Below are 16,611 nucleotides of genomic sequence, written 5' to 3'. Positions count from 1 at the left end.
TAACTTTTATTTCAGTTTGCTATTGCTCTGTTTTGGTTCAATAGAGGTCATTTCCCCTCCCTTCCTCCCTCCTTCCTTCCTTCTTTCCTCCCTCCCTCCCTCCCTCCCTCCCTCCTTCCTTCCTTCCTTTCTTCCTTCTTCTCTCCCTCCCTCACTCTCTCTATGTCTTCCTCTTTCTTTCTTTCTTTATCTGAAGATGAAAAAAGTTGTCTTCTAAAATTTCCTTTTTGTTTCTTATAGAATATTAGTTCCAGAAATGTGTTTTTTCTGAGTCTCTAGAGCAATGTCCCCTTTCCTGTCTTTACATTTTCAATGTGTAAGTTCCATTTTATTTTGTTGTTTGAAGGAAGCACTAATTGGTCCAGGATTTTCCAACAGAATTGAGTTTGCATTTTTCCTTAGACGCTTTCATTGTTCACTTGGGTATTGGTAACTTCTTTCAGAGCTAGCTTTAAAGGGCAAGTTGATATGTCTAGCCATTAGTTCATTTTATAATGAACAGGCTCAGCTAAAAAGCTATAATTTGTATTTTTTCTTTTTCTTTTATAAGAGGATGATAAAGGGAATGACCCTAGTCTAGATGACAATAGTGGGTTTGAATTAAATTTGAGATCATTTATACTAGTCTGGTTTAAAAGATAGGATATATATGATATGTGTTCCAAGAATATATCTCCAGATCTATCCCTATGTAATACAAGTTGAAATTTACCCTAAATCTATCAATCATATCCTTAACAATGTTGGAAACATTTTTTGTCTCTCATAGTATTTTGATGGAAAATATATCACCATTGCTCTTATATTTCTATGATAATCTGTAAGAAGCAGTCTATTGTGTGTTTTCAAAAAAACCAAGTAACAATAACAAATAATTTTCTTTTACTATGACATAAAAATGAACCCAATATAGCAAACCATTACTACTAGCTTACTTAGCAAACATTTATTAACACTCAATGCTATTCTAGATAGTAAATTAATAATGTTAATTTGCATCTAAGATGACACTGAGCCAGTTTCTTCCTATTGAAAACTGAATTAAATTCATGACTTCAGTTTTGAGTTCATTTAAAACAATTTCCTTGGGGACCTTTCATATTTGCTCATGAAAATCAGATTAAATACATTGATCATAACACTACTGCTAGAAGCTAGAATGCACATTCTGTTCAAGATTTCTTAGGCCAAGTGAATGGATATTTTAATAAAACTAAGTATTAATAACACTGTAATACAAACAGTATTTTGATATTACAAATTTACATTGGTAAAGCATAATACTTTATCAATGATCCATATATTTTTATTTAAAAATGGGCTTTATTTTTTAGAGCAGTTTTAGGTTTATAGTATATGTATGTTTCTACTCAGTTCTGGTTATATAGATTATGGCAGTATCACAAACACAAACATGTTGATTGTGAAAAATAAGACTAAATAGATTAATTATATTGCTTCTTTAATATTGTAGGTTCCTGATACTCAGGATGCATATACCTTAAGACCTTCTTGACTCTCAAATATATGAATGGATAAAATGACTCTGTTGAGTGTCACTTACATTTCTGTGAGAATCTGTAAGAAGCAGTCTATTGTGTGTTTTAAAAAAAAAGCTAAGTAATGATAACAAATAATTTTCTCTCACTATGGCATAAAAATTAACCACATATAGCAAACCATTACTACTATCCTTACTCAGCAAATATTTATTTACACTCAATGCTATTCTGGTGTCTGGTATGCAGTGTCTCTCTGGATAAAATGGTTTTGTTGATAAAATGATCACATTATTAAGATTATTATAAATTAAATAACAATATCAAAGCTATATGGAACTGCAAACATTGGGTGGTCAGTTTACTATATTTACTAATTTAGTTGTCCAGTTAATAAGCACAAACTTGATAACTGCATAAAATTCACATTTGTTCTTTATAAAAAATGACCTATTACTATGATAAACTTCAGGGTCATTCATAAGTAGATATAGCCCAAGGATTAAATCTGTCAAGTCCATTTTCTATGAAAGTCTTAATATCTAGAAACATTATTGAAAATTTCATACATGTTTTGTACTACTTGAAAAATAACAAATGAAATTCTGGAGCATGACCATTTTGAAAGCAGTTTGAATCCAATGGATTAAGGCCAGTTTTTAAAAAGCTAAAGTTTATTCTTTGGTCTTTATGGATTCAACATGCATTTTTAAAAATAGACCTTTCTAAGGACTACTAAATAGATTGATGCTCTTTCTTCTGTTGTTGAGGGTAATAAATCCACCAATCTAAGATAATGGGCCATTAATGATGTTATTTCTGCTTGTATTTGTTTTATTCTAAAAGCTGTGTGAACAATTTGCCACTTTGGTCTGAAGGAAAGAATACAGTAACCCACTCTATTTATGTTTTAGGGATTACCAATACAAGAAGTGAGTGTTTGTAAGGCAACTGGTGAAATACCTTTAGTTGAGAAAGCTTTACTCAGTAATATTAAGGGAGTTAGGATGGAGTGGCCCTGATGCTGTAAGGTGAGTGTGCTTTTTATTTCCTCCTTTGGGTATTTGTTCTTGATCACTTCTATACCAAGGACTGTGCTGTTACTTGGTGGTACATTTTATTAAAACACTATGCCAAAAATGAATCTCCTCAGATCTATGACAATATTTCTTTTCTCTCAGAGGGGAAAATTTCATTTTGGGGGCATATTTATGGTGATGCTCTTCTGTGGGGTGAACTGGGAGTGGAGCAGTTCACAGGTTATGGCAGTCAATAATTTCTGAACAACTCCTCTACCTGAAGTTAGAGCAGAATAGAAGACATTACATGAGGCTGAGCTGGGAAAGATGTCCTCTCATGAAGATCTGACTCAGAGCATCTCTACACCCAAAAGATTCCTCCAACTACTAATCTGTAGTATTCTTAGTGCCCCACTCATATTTGTATTTCAAATGAGGAATTTCTCAAGGGATTAGCATATTCCACAGAAAAATTTGAATTACAGTGCATTAGTTAATTCATACAACACTAACATTTTAGCTTATTCTTCAAGGTCTTATTCAGATCTTATGAAGACCTCCCTGATTATATATCTGAGGTTGATATTTTCTTCATTTTCATTTCCAGTGGTCTCAAGATGAATGGAATAATCAATGAAATATCACCATGACATATAATTTTTTTAATTTTAGCATCCACCTGTATTGTAAAGTTCTTGTGTGTGTGTGTGTGTGTGTGTGTGCTCGTGCACGCACATAAACTATGGTATATACCTTTCCTTTATATCATTCAAAATGCCAAGTTCTTGATTCAGAATGGATCTTAGCAATTATATGATTGATTAATCCATTTCTTTAGTTTTCATTCTCAGTGAGTTTTTTTTTCTGCCATTTTACTATTTAGAAAAAGTTGAATTACTCTGCTGGGCATGATGGCTCACACCCCTAATCCCAGAGGCTCAGGGGGCTGAGGCAGGAGGATCACAAGTTCAAGGCCATCCTCAGCAACTTGACGAGGTGCTAAGCAACTTAGTGAGAACCTATCTCAAAATAAATAATAAAAAGGTCTGGGGATGTGGCTCTGTGGTTAAGTGCCTCTGGGTTCAGTCCCTGGTATTAAAAAAGAAACAGGGAGGGGGGATGGTAGAGGATAGGAAAGGTAGCAGAATACAACAGTTACTAATAGGGCATTATGTAAAAATGTGGATGTGTAACCGATGTGATTCTGCAATCTGTATTTGGGGTAAAATTGGGAGTTCATAACCAACTTGAATCTAATGTATGAAATATGATATGTGAAGAGCTTTATAATATTTTGAACAACCAATAAAAAAAAATTAAAAAAAAAAAAAAAAAAAAAAAAAGAAACTTAAATTACCCAGAATTCTGACAATTTCAAATATTATTCTTATAACTCAACTTAATATGATTCTATGTTCTAATTAGTACAGTAAGTATGATACATAATTTTTCACTTATAAAACCATAACTGTTGGAAAACAGTTGTTCTCATACTGATTTTAAAGAGCAAAAAATTAAAACAATTTATTTTTGATGTTTATTATTAAATTATAGTTGTGTATTTGTGTATATAGTTTAATATATATTTATAACTTTATAGAGTACAATCTGATGTTATAATATGTGTATATAGGGAAAATTTGATTTCTCCACAGGTGATTATATTTCTAATAATGCAATATAGGTATGTATGTACAAGATATGGTGAAATATAAAAGTATTCATACAGAGTGACTTAGTGTTTGAGTGCATTTTTCTATAATTAGATTGATGGAAAAAAGGAAATTACATTTGACAGAGAAAATTTCTAGGCTTATTTGACTGGGCAACAGTTTTTATAATTGCCAACAGACACTGAAACCATCTTGGCAATTAGTGTTTTTTATTTGGAAGCCAAGAAATATGTTTATATTGTTTATATTCTTTTTAATGTAATTGTCCATTTTTTTCCTACTGAGAAATGGAGGTTGTATTATACTTTTCTCTCTCTCTCTCTCTCTCTCTCTCTCATTTTTCATTTGGGAGCTTCCCTGGAATTGAACATAACTTCCCAAGGCTTTTTTAAACTTGTATAAGTTTAAAGGATTTCCCTTTCTATTCTTTCTAATGCAAAAATGTACAACTTTATGTTTCAGGATTGATTGTCTCTGTACAAGTTACAGTGAAGTCAACATAATTATTGATTAAAAATTATTTGCCTCTTACCTATTCTTCACACTTCAAGACAAAAATTAGAATTCTATAATATTTATATTTAATATTACTTATTTTATATCTTACCCATTGGGTATATAGCCAAGCCAATAATTAAAAATTATTATTGTCTTTTGTGTGGAAGATCTCATACTAAATATTGAAAATATGAAGGTAGATAAATTAACTATTATAAGTCTCAAGAAGCTAATAATTTGGTGGAAGATATAGTATATATACAACTAGCCATTTTGTAATTTTGTGAATATTGCAGTAGATGTCTGAAATGTAGAAATATGGAGGCATACATGTTGGGTGCAGAGCAGGCTGAACTGTGTTGTCTGCAGGGCAGGCTGAACAGATGTTGGCTGCAAGATAGCCCACGCACTCAAACCCCCCTCTATCTGGTCCTTTATCACCTGTTTGCCTCAAGTCTGAACATTCAACCCTGCTCAAGGCTGAACACTTAACCCCCCCCTTGAGCCAACAAGGCAGCTTGCAGACCCAGAGGCCCCATTAGATTTGGGCTATAAAAACTCCCTCCTGCCAGGCCCCCCTCGCTATCTCTCTTGCTTTCTCTGTCTCTCTCCTGCTTGCGCTTCCTCTCTCTCTCTCTCTCTCTCTCTCTCTCTCTTTCCTCCTTTCTTTTCTCTTTGTTGCACTGCTGCAATAAAGATCTTTTGGTTGCTCCGAGTGTTGTGGTCACTTTCCTTTCAATACCTGATTAGTTTGGAGAAAAAGGGGAGTTTTATAGAAAATTATAGGGTTAGAGGACCGGGATGTATAAGTGGATCTTCCAAGAATGAGTTTTTGGGTACCATTTCTACATTTGCTAAGATTTGGCTCCCTTTTCTTCAGTTCCTCATTATACCCCACTGTGGCTTTTATTCTGCTATATGGAAATAAATGTGTATGTTTTTCTTCTTACTATGCTGTACATTCCTGGAAAATAACTGTGTTATTTTTGAAACCCTGACACTTAACACAGTGCTCAGTGCATAACTGATGTCCAATAAATGTCTTCTGAACTGAATAATGACAACTAAAAAAACCCCTAAGTGTTTGGGAATTAAAGTAGTTTTGTGTTGCAGAGTGTGAGAGGCAGAGAGTAGCATGAAGTGGCTGAGGTAAGGGTAGAAAATAGCTTTCCATCAAATTGTGAACAGCTCAATTAACTAGGCCAGAATGCTAGAATGCATTCTTGATGGACAAGGATATCATACATATATAATAACTCTATTTATATAATATAATAACTCTACTTATATAATATATAATTTCCATTATATAAATATTATTATGTATTTATATTATATAACATATATCATCATACTTATATGATAAATAAACAATAAGCATAATATCTATATAATAGTATTTATAGCATTGGACACATTTTCTTGCACATCATAGGTGTTCTGTAAAACAAAGAAGAAATAAATCAAAGCACCAGATGAGACCAAACACTTTAAAGAACTTTGAAGACTATATTATTGTTGAGTTATCAAGGATCATTGGCAGTAAGCAATGAGTACACTCTTCCCTAGATAATGAAAGAGGAAACAGTCTTTTGATCAATTGCTTCACACCCAGCTGAACCTATTTCTATTCCAAAGCCACAGAACTGTAAGAAAACTTTAAATATGGAAATATTTATTTTTTTGTATGTGGTAAATTTTGGTACCTCTACTCATAAAAACTTATTAAATGAGATGAACCACATATTTTAACACCAGATATTTTTTAAAATAAAGTTTTACATATGTTTTAACATCAAGTATAGATCAGTTGAATTGCTTAACTTTGACCTTAGCCAAACTATGATGAGCCACTTGTTTTACTACTGTTACAGTCCTGTAGTGTGAACTGATTTATGCAGAACTATAACTGAATTATTGTAATATAGAGTTGATGCAGTACTATGTTGGCAATTGTTTAACAACTGGCTTTCTAGAAAGAAGGAAGAGGAGGAGGAGGAGGAGGAGGAGGAGGAGGAGGAGGAGGAGGAGGAGGAGGAGGAGGAGGAGGAGGGTCTGATTCCTAGCATTTGCTGATTCTGTGATGTAAATACTTCCATCATGGCCCACTCTAAACTACCCACATGAAGTCATTAAAATGCATAGATGGGAAGAGATGCTGCCAATCAGCTTGTCTGAATCTGTAAGAGCCAGCTCAGCACACTGCAAGTTTGATAATAATAACTACACTAATTAAAAAAAATGAACACAGACTTATGTGCACAGAACTCTTCTTAGTGCTTTACATAGTATATTGCATTTAATTAACACAACCACCTATGAGGTAGGTTCTCCTCTATAATTCCCACTGACTCTGTCTCACAAAAGCTAAATCATTGGCTTATATTATACATTTAGAAAAAGCAGACTATAGATTCAAATTATTTTGATTCCAGACTTACTCATCCAACTACTATTTTATTTTACATTCTGAATAAAAAAGTCCAACATAATTTTCATGTTCAATACATTTTGTATTTAATGTGAATCTACATAATTCCTTAAAAACCTGAAGCAAATAATAGCTTTATGAATTTTTAATGTCAATCTTTTTATTGTACAAGCAACTGAAACAAAGTAACCAATTTCAGCAAAACTATATAAAAGCAGAAAACAATCTAAGTAAGCATGAGTTTGTATGATTAAAGAAGATATTTGCCATCTCAAAATATTGAAAAGAATTACTGTAAAAAATTAATTGAATGACTTCACAATTATTTACATTTTCATGAATTCTGATACAATACAAACTCTTTATTTTAATGACAAATATCTTTCAATGATGGAGAAATTTCTTAGAATATCAGATTGATGTTGTAAATAATTGAACATTCTACCTGGCTTTCCAAGCATGCAGAAAATATAATAGTTCATTAGTGGAGGTAAGAGTTAGAGGTGAAAAAGAATGGTCAGCAGATAAAACTGTAGTTTTCCAAAGATACAAGATGGTTGCAAACTTTGAAATCATGGCAGAAGCCTAGGTAAAACCTGTCATTGTCCTTTATGCAGATGATCCAACCTATGCCCAAGACTGAAACTATGCAGGGGCTTTAAATGTTTAAGGAATGACAAAAAATTTATTATTGTAGCAAAGCAAGTTATGTCATGGACATAGTCGTGGAAGCTGAAAAATCAGTTTGGAACTGAACTATGGAGACTACACATATTTCCAATTAAAAAGTTTGTATTTTGTTTTATAAGTGTTGAAAAATCAAAAGAAGTAAGGAAGTAACAAAATGATTAATATTTTATTAAGAAGAAAACTCTTAAAATAGTGTTGGGCAGTTGAAGAGAGACTAGTAAAATGAAGATCAGCTTATTACAGTGTTTACAGAAAGAGGGCTTGAAATAAATATGAAATATTATGGATAAAGAAGTGGGGATTAATATCAGGGCCCTAGGGATTGGATGTTGGGGAAAACAAGGAAGAGAAAAAGTTAATATCTCTAACTTTTGTTAAAAAAATTTTCTGGGTTAGGAAAGTGGATAGACAATAATGCCTCAAATAAAAATTGAGGAGGAGGTGGAGGAGGTTTATAGTTTAACTCATTTGCATAGATATTGTTTCATTTTAGATGATATTTATGTTACAGATTGCTCTATTGAGCGTTTAATTGTACTTGCGGATATACACAGTATCACATTTTCTTAAATATTTTCTCACCCAGTGCTTTTATTGAGTTGATAAAAAGTGTTATTTGTATTTTTCAAGCTGCATTTATTATAAATATTTTTGTAAGTGATGATATTTTCCTCTTTAATCCCCATGTTTGTTTTAAATATTTTTGTTGCTGGTTCTTATTGAGTATTTAAAATATCTTTTATCTCTCAGTCTGAGATAAAACTTTAGGTTTAGCATATTTATTTACCACTTAGATGATTTATTAACAGAAATAAAAAGAAAAACTGCCATATCATATTTCTGGTCCTACCATGAAACTTAAATGATATTAAACCTTTAATAGTTAAAGTTGACTTTTTCAGCTTCATTTTTTTACAATTTGCTTCATGCTCCCTACACCAGAATGTTTATTTTCTTGGTATTCCATGGTGGAGTAGTTTTCATGTAAATTGTATTTTAATATAATTAAGAAAAACAAATTTCTGTCCTAGCATGTTTAAACCAAAGCAAAATAAACAGAAGAAACCTAAAAACATTTTTAAGAAACCACAAAATCCATTTGGATCATAAGGCATATTCATAGTAGTGTCATTTTACTTTTTCTCATTAGCTGAATTACTTAGGTGAGGGTATAAAAATGAATAAATTCTTGTCTTAATTCACAGAATTTAGTGAAGAGGCCATATAAATAATTCAATACAATAAGATGTTTAGAAATAAAGTGCTATAGGAACACTGATGAGGATATAAGTGATTCTGCCCAGGGATTAGAGACAACAGAAAGGAGGTACAGATGCTTTTAAAGTGGGGCTAGCTTTTGGGTAGGACCTTTAAGACAGAGGAATTGGCCAGGTGGACAAAGAGAAGGGCACTGAGAACATACTGGGTTAGCAAGAAAACAAACATTCTGGTAGGGAACATGGAGAAAATATAGAAAAGATGAAGTTAAAAAATTTAAGGTAGGGACCTCATTGTAAGGATGTGGCATATCATGGAGGTGAAGCATACCAGGGTACTGAGTTAACTTCTTTGTTTTTTTGGTACTGAAGGCTGAATCCAGGAGTGCTTTCCCACTGAGCAGAACTCCCAGTTCTTCTCCTTCTCCTTCTCCTTCTCCTTCTTCTTATTTTTTTTAGACAGGGTCTCAATAAATTTCTGAGACTGGCCTTGGACTCTGAATCCTCCTCCCCAGGCCTCCCAGTTGCTGGGATTGCAGGCCGGTGCTGTTGTGCCTGCCCTGAGTGAACATCTAACTTAACTTTTGTCTCCACCATGGAGTTTATCTCCTGAACTCGCTCATCCTTTTATGCCTTCAAGTCTAACTGTAATAAGACACCAAGCTAGAAGGAATCAATTGGATGCTGCCTGTCCTCACAGCTCAGTTTACTGTTACAAGCTCAGGTAAGTGGTTTTATAAGAAGGATAGGTAACGTAATATAGGAAAGTGTGTCATTTGAAATGGAACAAATCTCATTTATATCTTGATTAGAATTAATTGAAGACACAACTTTCTGTATTTTTCATTTATAACTGGTCCATTTCAAAGTAGCATTTATAAAAAAGGAAAAGCTGGGCATGGTAGTGTGTACCTGTAATCCCAGTGATTTGGGAGGCTGAGGCAGGAGGATTGCAAGGTCTAGGCCAGACTCAGCAACTTAGTGAGAACCTGTCTCAAAATAAAAATAAAAAGGGATGAGGATGTAGTTCAGTGGCATCCCCAATACAAATAAAATAAAATATTAAAACATTAAAATAATAGGAAAAACACACGAACAGTAGTTCTAATAGGCATTATTTGAAATGGCAGTGGCCATCACAAGAAAAGACTCATTTTTTTGAGACCTTCACTGATCAGAATTTCAGCAAGATAAAAACAAAGAAAAAAATTCTGTACTTTTCTGTATATCTAGTAATGCCTTAGACATCATTGTCAAGCAATTGTTGAATTACGTTTGACACTTTGAGGTTTTATTTGAATTATAGTTCTTGGGTAATGCACAGATGTTAAATAATCCATGATAAAAAGCTAGAAAATAAATGTATCTTTGGTCACACTGGTAAAATGAAGAAATAAATCCCAAGTTACAGATCAATCTAGAACCCATAGAGCTATGACATTTACTTTACAGATTAAAAAAACAAAACAACAACAACAACAACAACAACAAACCTACCTTGCTCCTATTATATGTTGCTCCTAGTGTTCCCTTTATATATCTACCTGAGCAATGGAAGTTGGTCTGTATGCGTTGATCAGAAGCATAGAACAGATTACATTAGAATAGAATGCAGATTTGCGAAAAATCTGGGGGAAATCTGGGTAATAGAATGTAAGATATAGAGTTCTCAAGTAGCACCTTGATAACTCACTGATGTGTGATGCCTACTTTCACATCCCTGTAGTGTGGATGAAGTGCTTACACTGAAGGGCTTCCTAATTTAAATCAGCACTTCTCTAGAAGAATTTATACACTGAAGTAATATCAAATGCCTAGAATTGGAATCAAAATTCATCTACAAGTATGTATAAGAGAGGAGGCTGATGAACAGAACCTAGAGTAGTTTGTGGTCATATATTGCTATACACGCCCCCACAGATTCTGGAATCAGGACTCCTGTTGCCCATTATTGCTATTCCTATACATTGTTAGGAAAATAAAATATATTAGTTTTGAAACAACCACCAAGAGGATTGAGATTTTTGATTACTGAGCAGTAATCATATGTTTCTTAATCCCTTTCTTTATGATCACGGAATTTACAAAAATCAGGATTGACTGAAAAATCATAAAGAAAGGATTGTCAGAGCAGAGAAAAAAAAAAAACAAGAAGAAATGGCATTTAAAGAATTCATTATTAGGCATGAGTCAGAACTGTGACATTCTGTATGTTTACCATCTTCTCTAAACGGAGAAGACCAAACTTCATTTTGCCCAAAATATTTGGGAAGAAAACCCCACAGAGTATGAGAAAACTTTTTTTTTCTTTTTAGTCTAGAGCGAAGGAAGACTATCTGGATAATGAATCCCACACATTTCCCCCAGACGCTCAGACGGTTGAGTGCAGGGTCGTCCGCCTGCCCCCCACGGTTTGGCCAAGTGGCCGCGGGAGGACAGCCGCGGACCGGTCAGGTGCTCACAGAGGCGCGGTTCTACTGGACAAGCCCCTGAGAAGCCTCTTCTGAGGAAAACAGAATTTTACAATTTTTTATAAAAAGGTGTTTCCATTCATGAATTTTAAGAGAGATTCTGGCGTTTCCCTTTGATTTTCCCAGAGGGACTAGTAAAACACCTAGACCAGCTACAGTGGCGGCCTCAGAAGGAGGCGCTAAAAATAGCCACTATAACTGCCAGGGCCGGCGCTTTGGACTCAGTGAGAGACGAACCGCGCGCGGGGTGCTGGGGGCGGGGCGGGTCCGCGGAGGGGTGATCTAGGGGCGGGTCCGGGGTGGGGCTTCCCCCCGGGAATGGCCAGGATCGGGCATGCAGGGGCGTGTCCGGGGTGGAGCTAGGGGCGGGGCCGATTCGCCTCTAGCCTTCTTAGAGGCCGGAGCCGGGCTGGGACCTCGGACAGATCCCTCAGAGGCGCGCCGTCATGCCCCTCACACACCCCACGCCGCCGCTCGGCGATCTCAGGGAGCCTCCCTCCTCCTTACCTTCTCCGGAGGAACCTGATTCCCAACCGCCTAGTAGCAAGCGGCTCCGTCTGGAGGAGCCTGGCGGAGTCTCTGAGGCGGGGTGGCGGCTGCTTTGGCTGCCTCGCTTGTCTGAGGTAGAGGTCAGGGAGTTGCCGCCCAGACCCCTCGAGGCCTTCCTAATTCCAATGGATGCGATTTTTGGTAACCCCGCAGCCTCGCGTGTGGAGCAGTCTGTCGGCGGGGAGCAGAGAAGCAGTCTGGGAGGCCAGGATAGCCGACCCCCGACGCCTAGCAGTTCGCCGTCCCTCGCCCCACGGAGCGTGCGCGCGGGTCCCGGGGCTCGCGGGTGCCGACCCGGGCAGCTGGACAGGGGCGCTTCCAGCGCGCCCTGCAGTGGGGGAGCTCGGGCCGGGGTCGGTCTGTCTCCGCCCGCAGCCTCCACGCGTGGCAGACGTGGAGGCAGACACCGGGACCGAGGGAGGGTGTTTCCACGGGTTCTGAAAGACACTAGTTACATAAGGCAGGCAGAAAACCCATTTTTAGACGTTACCTTTTACAAGGAAGCTAGATCAACGTTTGGTGAAATTAAGAACAGATGTGAAGTTGACAGTGTTATGCCATCAAATCGAAAAGAAAATAACATTTTGTCATCTATACTAAAAATACCAAAATCTCAAAACCAGCCCAGCTTGGAAATTGCCAAACCCAGCTATTTTAGAGAGAGCATCACAATAAGAATCCCTGAGTTTCCAACGGTTTTAAATAGCAACGTGTCCTTTGTCTATTTAAAGGAAAGAGCAAAGAAAAAGAATGACAAACTTGAGGCATATGTTAGGGATTTCACAAACATTTGCTGGTCCCAAAATAGACCTGATGTTAAGAAGCAAAAGTTACAGGATGATAAAAAAAGTGTAGATGTGGAAAATGATCTTACTGGATATTATGGAAGTAACCCCCAGTCAGTCAGCAACCAAAACAATTTTGAGAGTAAAAAAGACTTGATCAGTTTAAAATACTATCATTACAGTAGTATCAAGTGTGATGTAAGAGACTCTAAAAAGAATTTCACTATAACACTAGAAAAGGCAAGTCCGGAGGAAGCAGAAACAAGCCTGAACAATTATATATCTACCAGGTTGGAGAAATCCCCAAACTGGGACTGTAACATAGGACGTATTTTGAAAAGAAACGGGCAAAGTTGTTGGATTATGAAAAGTTACAAGATCAACTGTGAGAATATGAAAAAACCTAGAGAAATGAATTCGCTACAATTGCTAGTAAAAGATCTTGTAAACAAGAAAGATTATTACAATACAAAAGTCATGAATGTGAGTGAACAGTCAAAGCCTCTGATGATAGGAATGCTGGGTAGCCAAGAAAATTTAATAAGAATTGACTGGTTAAACGGTAAGGGAGAAAATGATAATATACTACAGTTGAAATACTATACTGTACAAAAAGACTTTGATTTAAGCAAGATTTTTCAAAGTTTCACTACAGAAATTTTTAATTTCCTCAATAGCATTTCAGGAAATAAAAAAGATAATAATATTTTGGCCTGGTATAAAATTTTGAAAGGAAAAAAGCAAATTGGTATTCAAAATATAACAACCAGAAATATGAATGTCAACATAAAGAATGACAAATATTTACAAACCCATGTTTTAGAACATTTAAATGTCATTTTGAAAATTAACAGAGCTTCTTTGTTCAGTAACTTTGGTTCTTTAATAAGAATTGAAAATGATTCTGAATTGAAAGAAGGATGTATTTTCAAATGGATAGTGTGTTTAAACTATCCAAAAAATATTACAATGGAAAATTCTAATGTATATCTAATATGGATTTTAACTTTTTCAAGACTCTTAGAAAATAATATGAGACCTTTGTTAAAGAAAAGAAAGCTGTTTAAAACCAAACAACTTCTTGAAGGATCTAAGAAAGAAAACATGGATTCCTTCAGGACAACATTTGAAACACATGAAAAAATGGAATTTGATGACATGGAAGAAATTTCTTTGACAAAGGAATCTAGTTATAAGAATACGAATCGTCCTGAACAACTCATGAATGTAGAAAATTGGGCTCACTGTAGTCTTAATACTGTTAAAACACACCTGAAGTCTGGTCCTCAATTTATACAGAATAGCCATGCATGTAATAATAAAAAATATTATGAAATAAAAACATATAACAAAGATTTAGATACTGAAAGAAAGCAGGAGCACCATAAGATTAGTAAATTCAATTCTAAATGCATATTTGAAGATTTCTTTAATGTTAGGCAACAGGCCATATTGGCAAGCCAAAATTCATTACATAGGGAAAAGGTCAATACCACATGTACAATTCAAGTGCCAAATTCTAAGAACTTGCTAAGTGAAAACAAAGAAAAAACATATGACTTTGTTTTGAAGAAAGAAGTAAAAGTCACAACACAAAGTTTAACAGATATCTGCCAACTTCACAACAACAATCCAATAGGAAAGGACGATAGTTTTTCCCCAATGCATGGCAGGCTTTCTGTGCAGTCAGGGTCATTAATGAGAAAGAAAGCACATGTGGAAGAAACTCAATCTGTTAATCAAAATAATGTAAGGGACAGAAATGAATATGAGAGTATTTTGCAAGAAAGTGAGTTAGCTAATTCAAAGTTTTCTCATCCAAAGAATGACTCTGCATTATATGTTAATCTTCAGTTTGAAGCTAATTCAAGTGAAGAAAACAATGAATGTTTTCAGGATTTAAATGCTAGATGTTTATCAACAGAAGCTCTGACAATAGAAATAGATTTTGAGATGAAGAGTAAATTTGATTTAGTACTTAAAGAACTTCATATGTTTCATGAAATTAGTAAGGAAAATGAAATTCCAAGCACTGTGGAAACAACTAACGGGCAAAAAAATTACTTTGGAAAAAGTAATGATATTGAGGAGGAAGAAATAGAGACAGAAAAAGATTTGAAAATGATTGTAGCCCACAAAACCCGCACATCTTTGCCCTGTGAAAAGGTAGCAGGTCTTAGTATGCATAAAACTCACCAAGGTTTATTTAAATGGAAAACAATACCCAATAATGGAGAACAGGAAGTTCCTAAAGAGCATTGCTATAGAACATCAAAGGAACAATTACTCTATTCTACTTCCAAGGAAGGTATGTTCTTTTCCATGATAAGACAATTTCTGCTTTTTCCCGTGGGATAAATTTATAATTTTGTCAGAAAAGAAGACAGAGATGAAATTGAAGGCAAATGTTTATTGATGTGTACACTATTGTTCAATAAAGGTCTATTTGAATGTTGATTAATATACTGAAGTTGAAGGAAAAAGTAATTACTTTTTAAAAAGGAGTTCTGAACAGTCTTACTTAATTTCTCTAAAAATTAAAAGCTAACTGAGGGAAGAATTTCTGAGAAAATAATGTGTTTTATAATGTTACCATTTTTGAAATAAAAGTCACTTTATGCTGTAACATATCAATCTTTTACTTCCAGATGGTAAAAAACCTTTACCTAAAAGACCTGCTGTTTTTCCTGATGAATGTAAGGAAGAAAAATTTAATTATCTACTGAGGGAAGGTAATAACTTTAGTTATGTTCTAGAACTTTTAAGATGATCATCACATTCTTATATTTTTAGCATTACAAAAATATACAAAGGTTGTAAAGTGTGATCAAAGGTAATACAATGTATCTTCATATCTAGTTAACTGAGTTAGCAACAGATATACCTCTGTGAAATGTTTTGAACTTCTTTAAAAATGATGTAGTGTGGTGTTAAATAAAAACTTTAAAATCAGAGCTCTGCATAGAATGTATAACCGATGGAATGCATTTGAGCTCTATATTGACAGTAATCTCTTTTACAAACCAAACATAACCACTAACAATATGGCAATGTTGTTTAACTTCTAATTGAAAAAATAACATGCTTAACGTTACTTCATGAAGTTGGTTTTAAAACCTATTTCATTTTGTTGTTGTTAAATCAGACTGCCTGACTGGAATGCTGATTTTATTTAGTTGTTATTTTATATTGGGCAAGTTACTCAACTTTTCGGTGCTTTATGTTTCCACAGTTTAAAACTGGATAGGGAATTAAGTAAATTATTGCATTTAGAGTGCCTGTAACATAAATAAAAAGTGTTCAGTTAATGCCTGGCATATGTTGCTACTATTATGAATAGTAGTAAGTAAAGAGTTTTAAAACATATTGGTAATTTTTACTTTTTAATGTAACTTTTATTGTCTTATGTTTTAGGTAGTCATTTTTCACATGGCATTTCAAGAGTACATCCAATTAAGACATGCAACCGACCAATCAGGATTGGCTTGTCAAGAAAAGCTAGGATTAAACAACTTCATCCCTACCTGAAATAAATGTGTTATGAAAAAAATATAAGAAGATTTTGGAATTTCATATTTAAAATAATTTCAAAATATCTGGAAATGTTTTCTTTCCTTCTTTGGATAAATGCTTTCTTTCAGCTTGGAGATTTTAGGCTTTCTTGATTTTAAAATGTGACAGTTATTTTGTGTGTGAATTATTACCTTTACAAGTTTGAAGCATTTTATTGATATTTTCATAATATAAGCATTAAAGTATTTCATGATCCTATAAAACAT

The 16,611-nt window shown here is 34.6% G+C and overlaps 2 protein-coding genes across 2 annotated transcripts in view; one reads left to right on the top strand and one right to left on the bottom strand.

Annotated features, from left to right (window-relative positions):
* Window positions 1-12,162, bottom strand: part of Vsnl1 (visinin like 1) — a 124,415-nt gene extending 112,253 nt beyond the window's left edge. The window contains exon 1 of the mRNA XM_058578373.1: window positions 12,006-12,162. The gene's annotated coding sequence lies outside the window, so the exon portion shown is untranslated. The remainder of the gene's footprint in view (window positions 1-12,005) is intronic.
* On the top strand, window positions 11,945-16,365 carry Rad51ap2 (RAD51 associated protein 2). Its single transcript, XM_046441680.1, has 3 exons — window positions 11,945-15,140; window positions 15,481-15,564; window positions 16,247-16,365. Exons 1-3 carry the CDS (start codon window positions 11,945-11,947, stop codon window positions 16,363-16,365), a joined length of 3,399 nt encoding a protein of 1,132 aa, XP_046297636.1.
* The last annotated feature ends 246 nt before the right edge of the window (window positions 16,366-16,611 follow it).

The sequence above is a fragment of the Marmota monax genome, unplaced genomic scaffold, assembly GCF_021218885.2.
Source record: "Marmota monax isolate L192 unplaced genomic scaffold, Marmota_monax_Labrador192_F-V1.1 WCK01_AAM20220418_F8-fsc00010, whole genome shotgun sequence".
NCBI lineage: Eukaryota > Metazoa > Chordata > Mammalia > Rodentia > Sciuridae > Marmota > Marmota monax.
The sequence above is the reverse complement of the archived record's forward strand: the minus strand, read 5'-3'. Positions and strand labels throughout refer to the sequence as shown.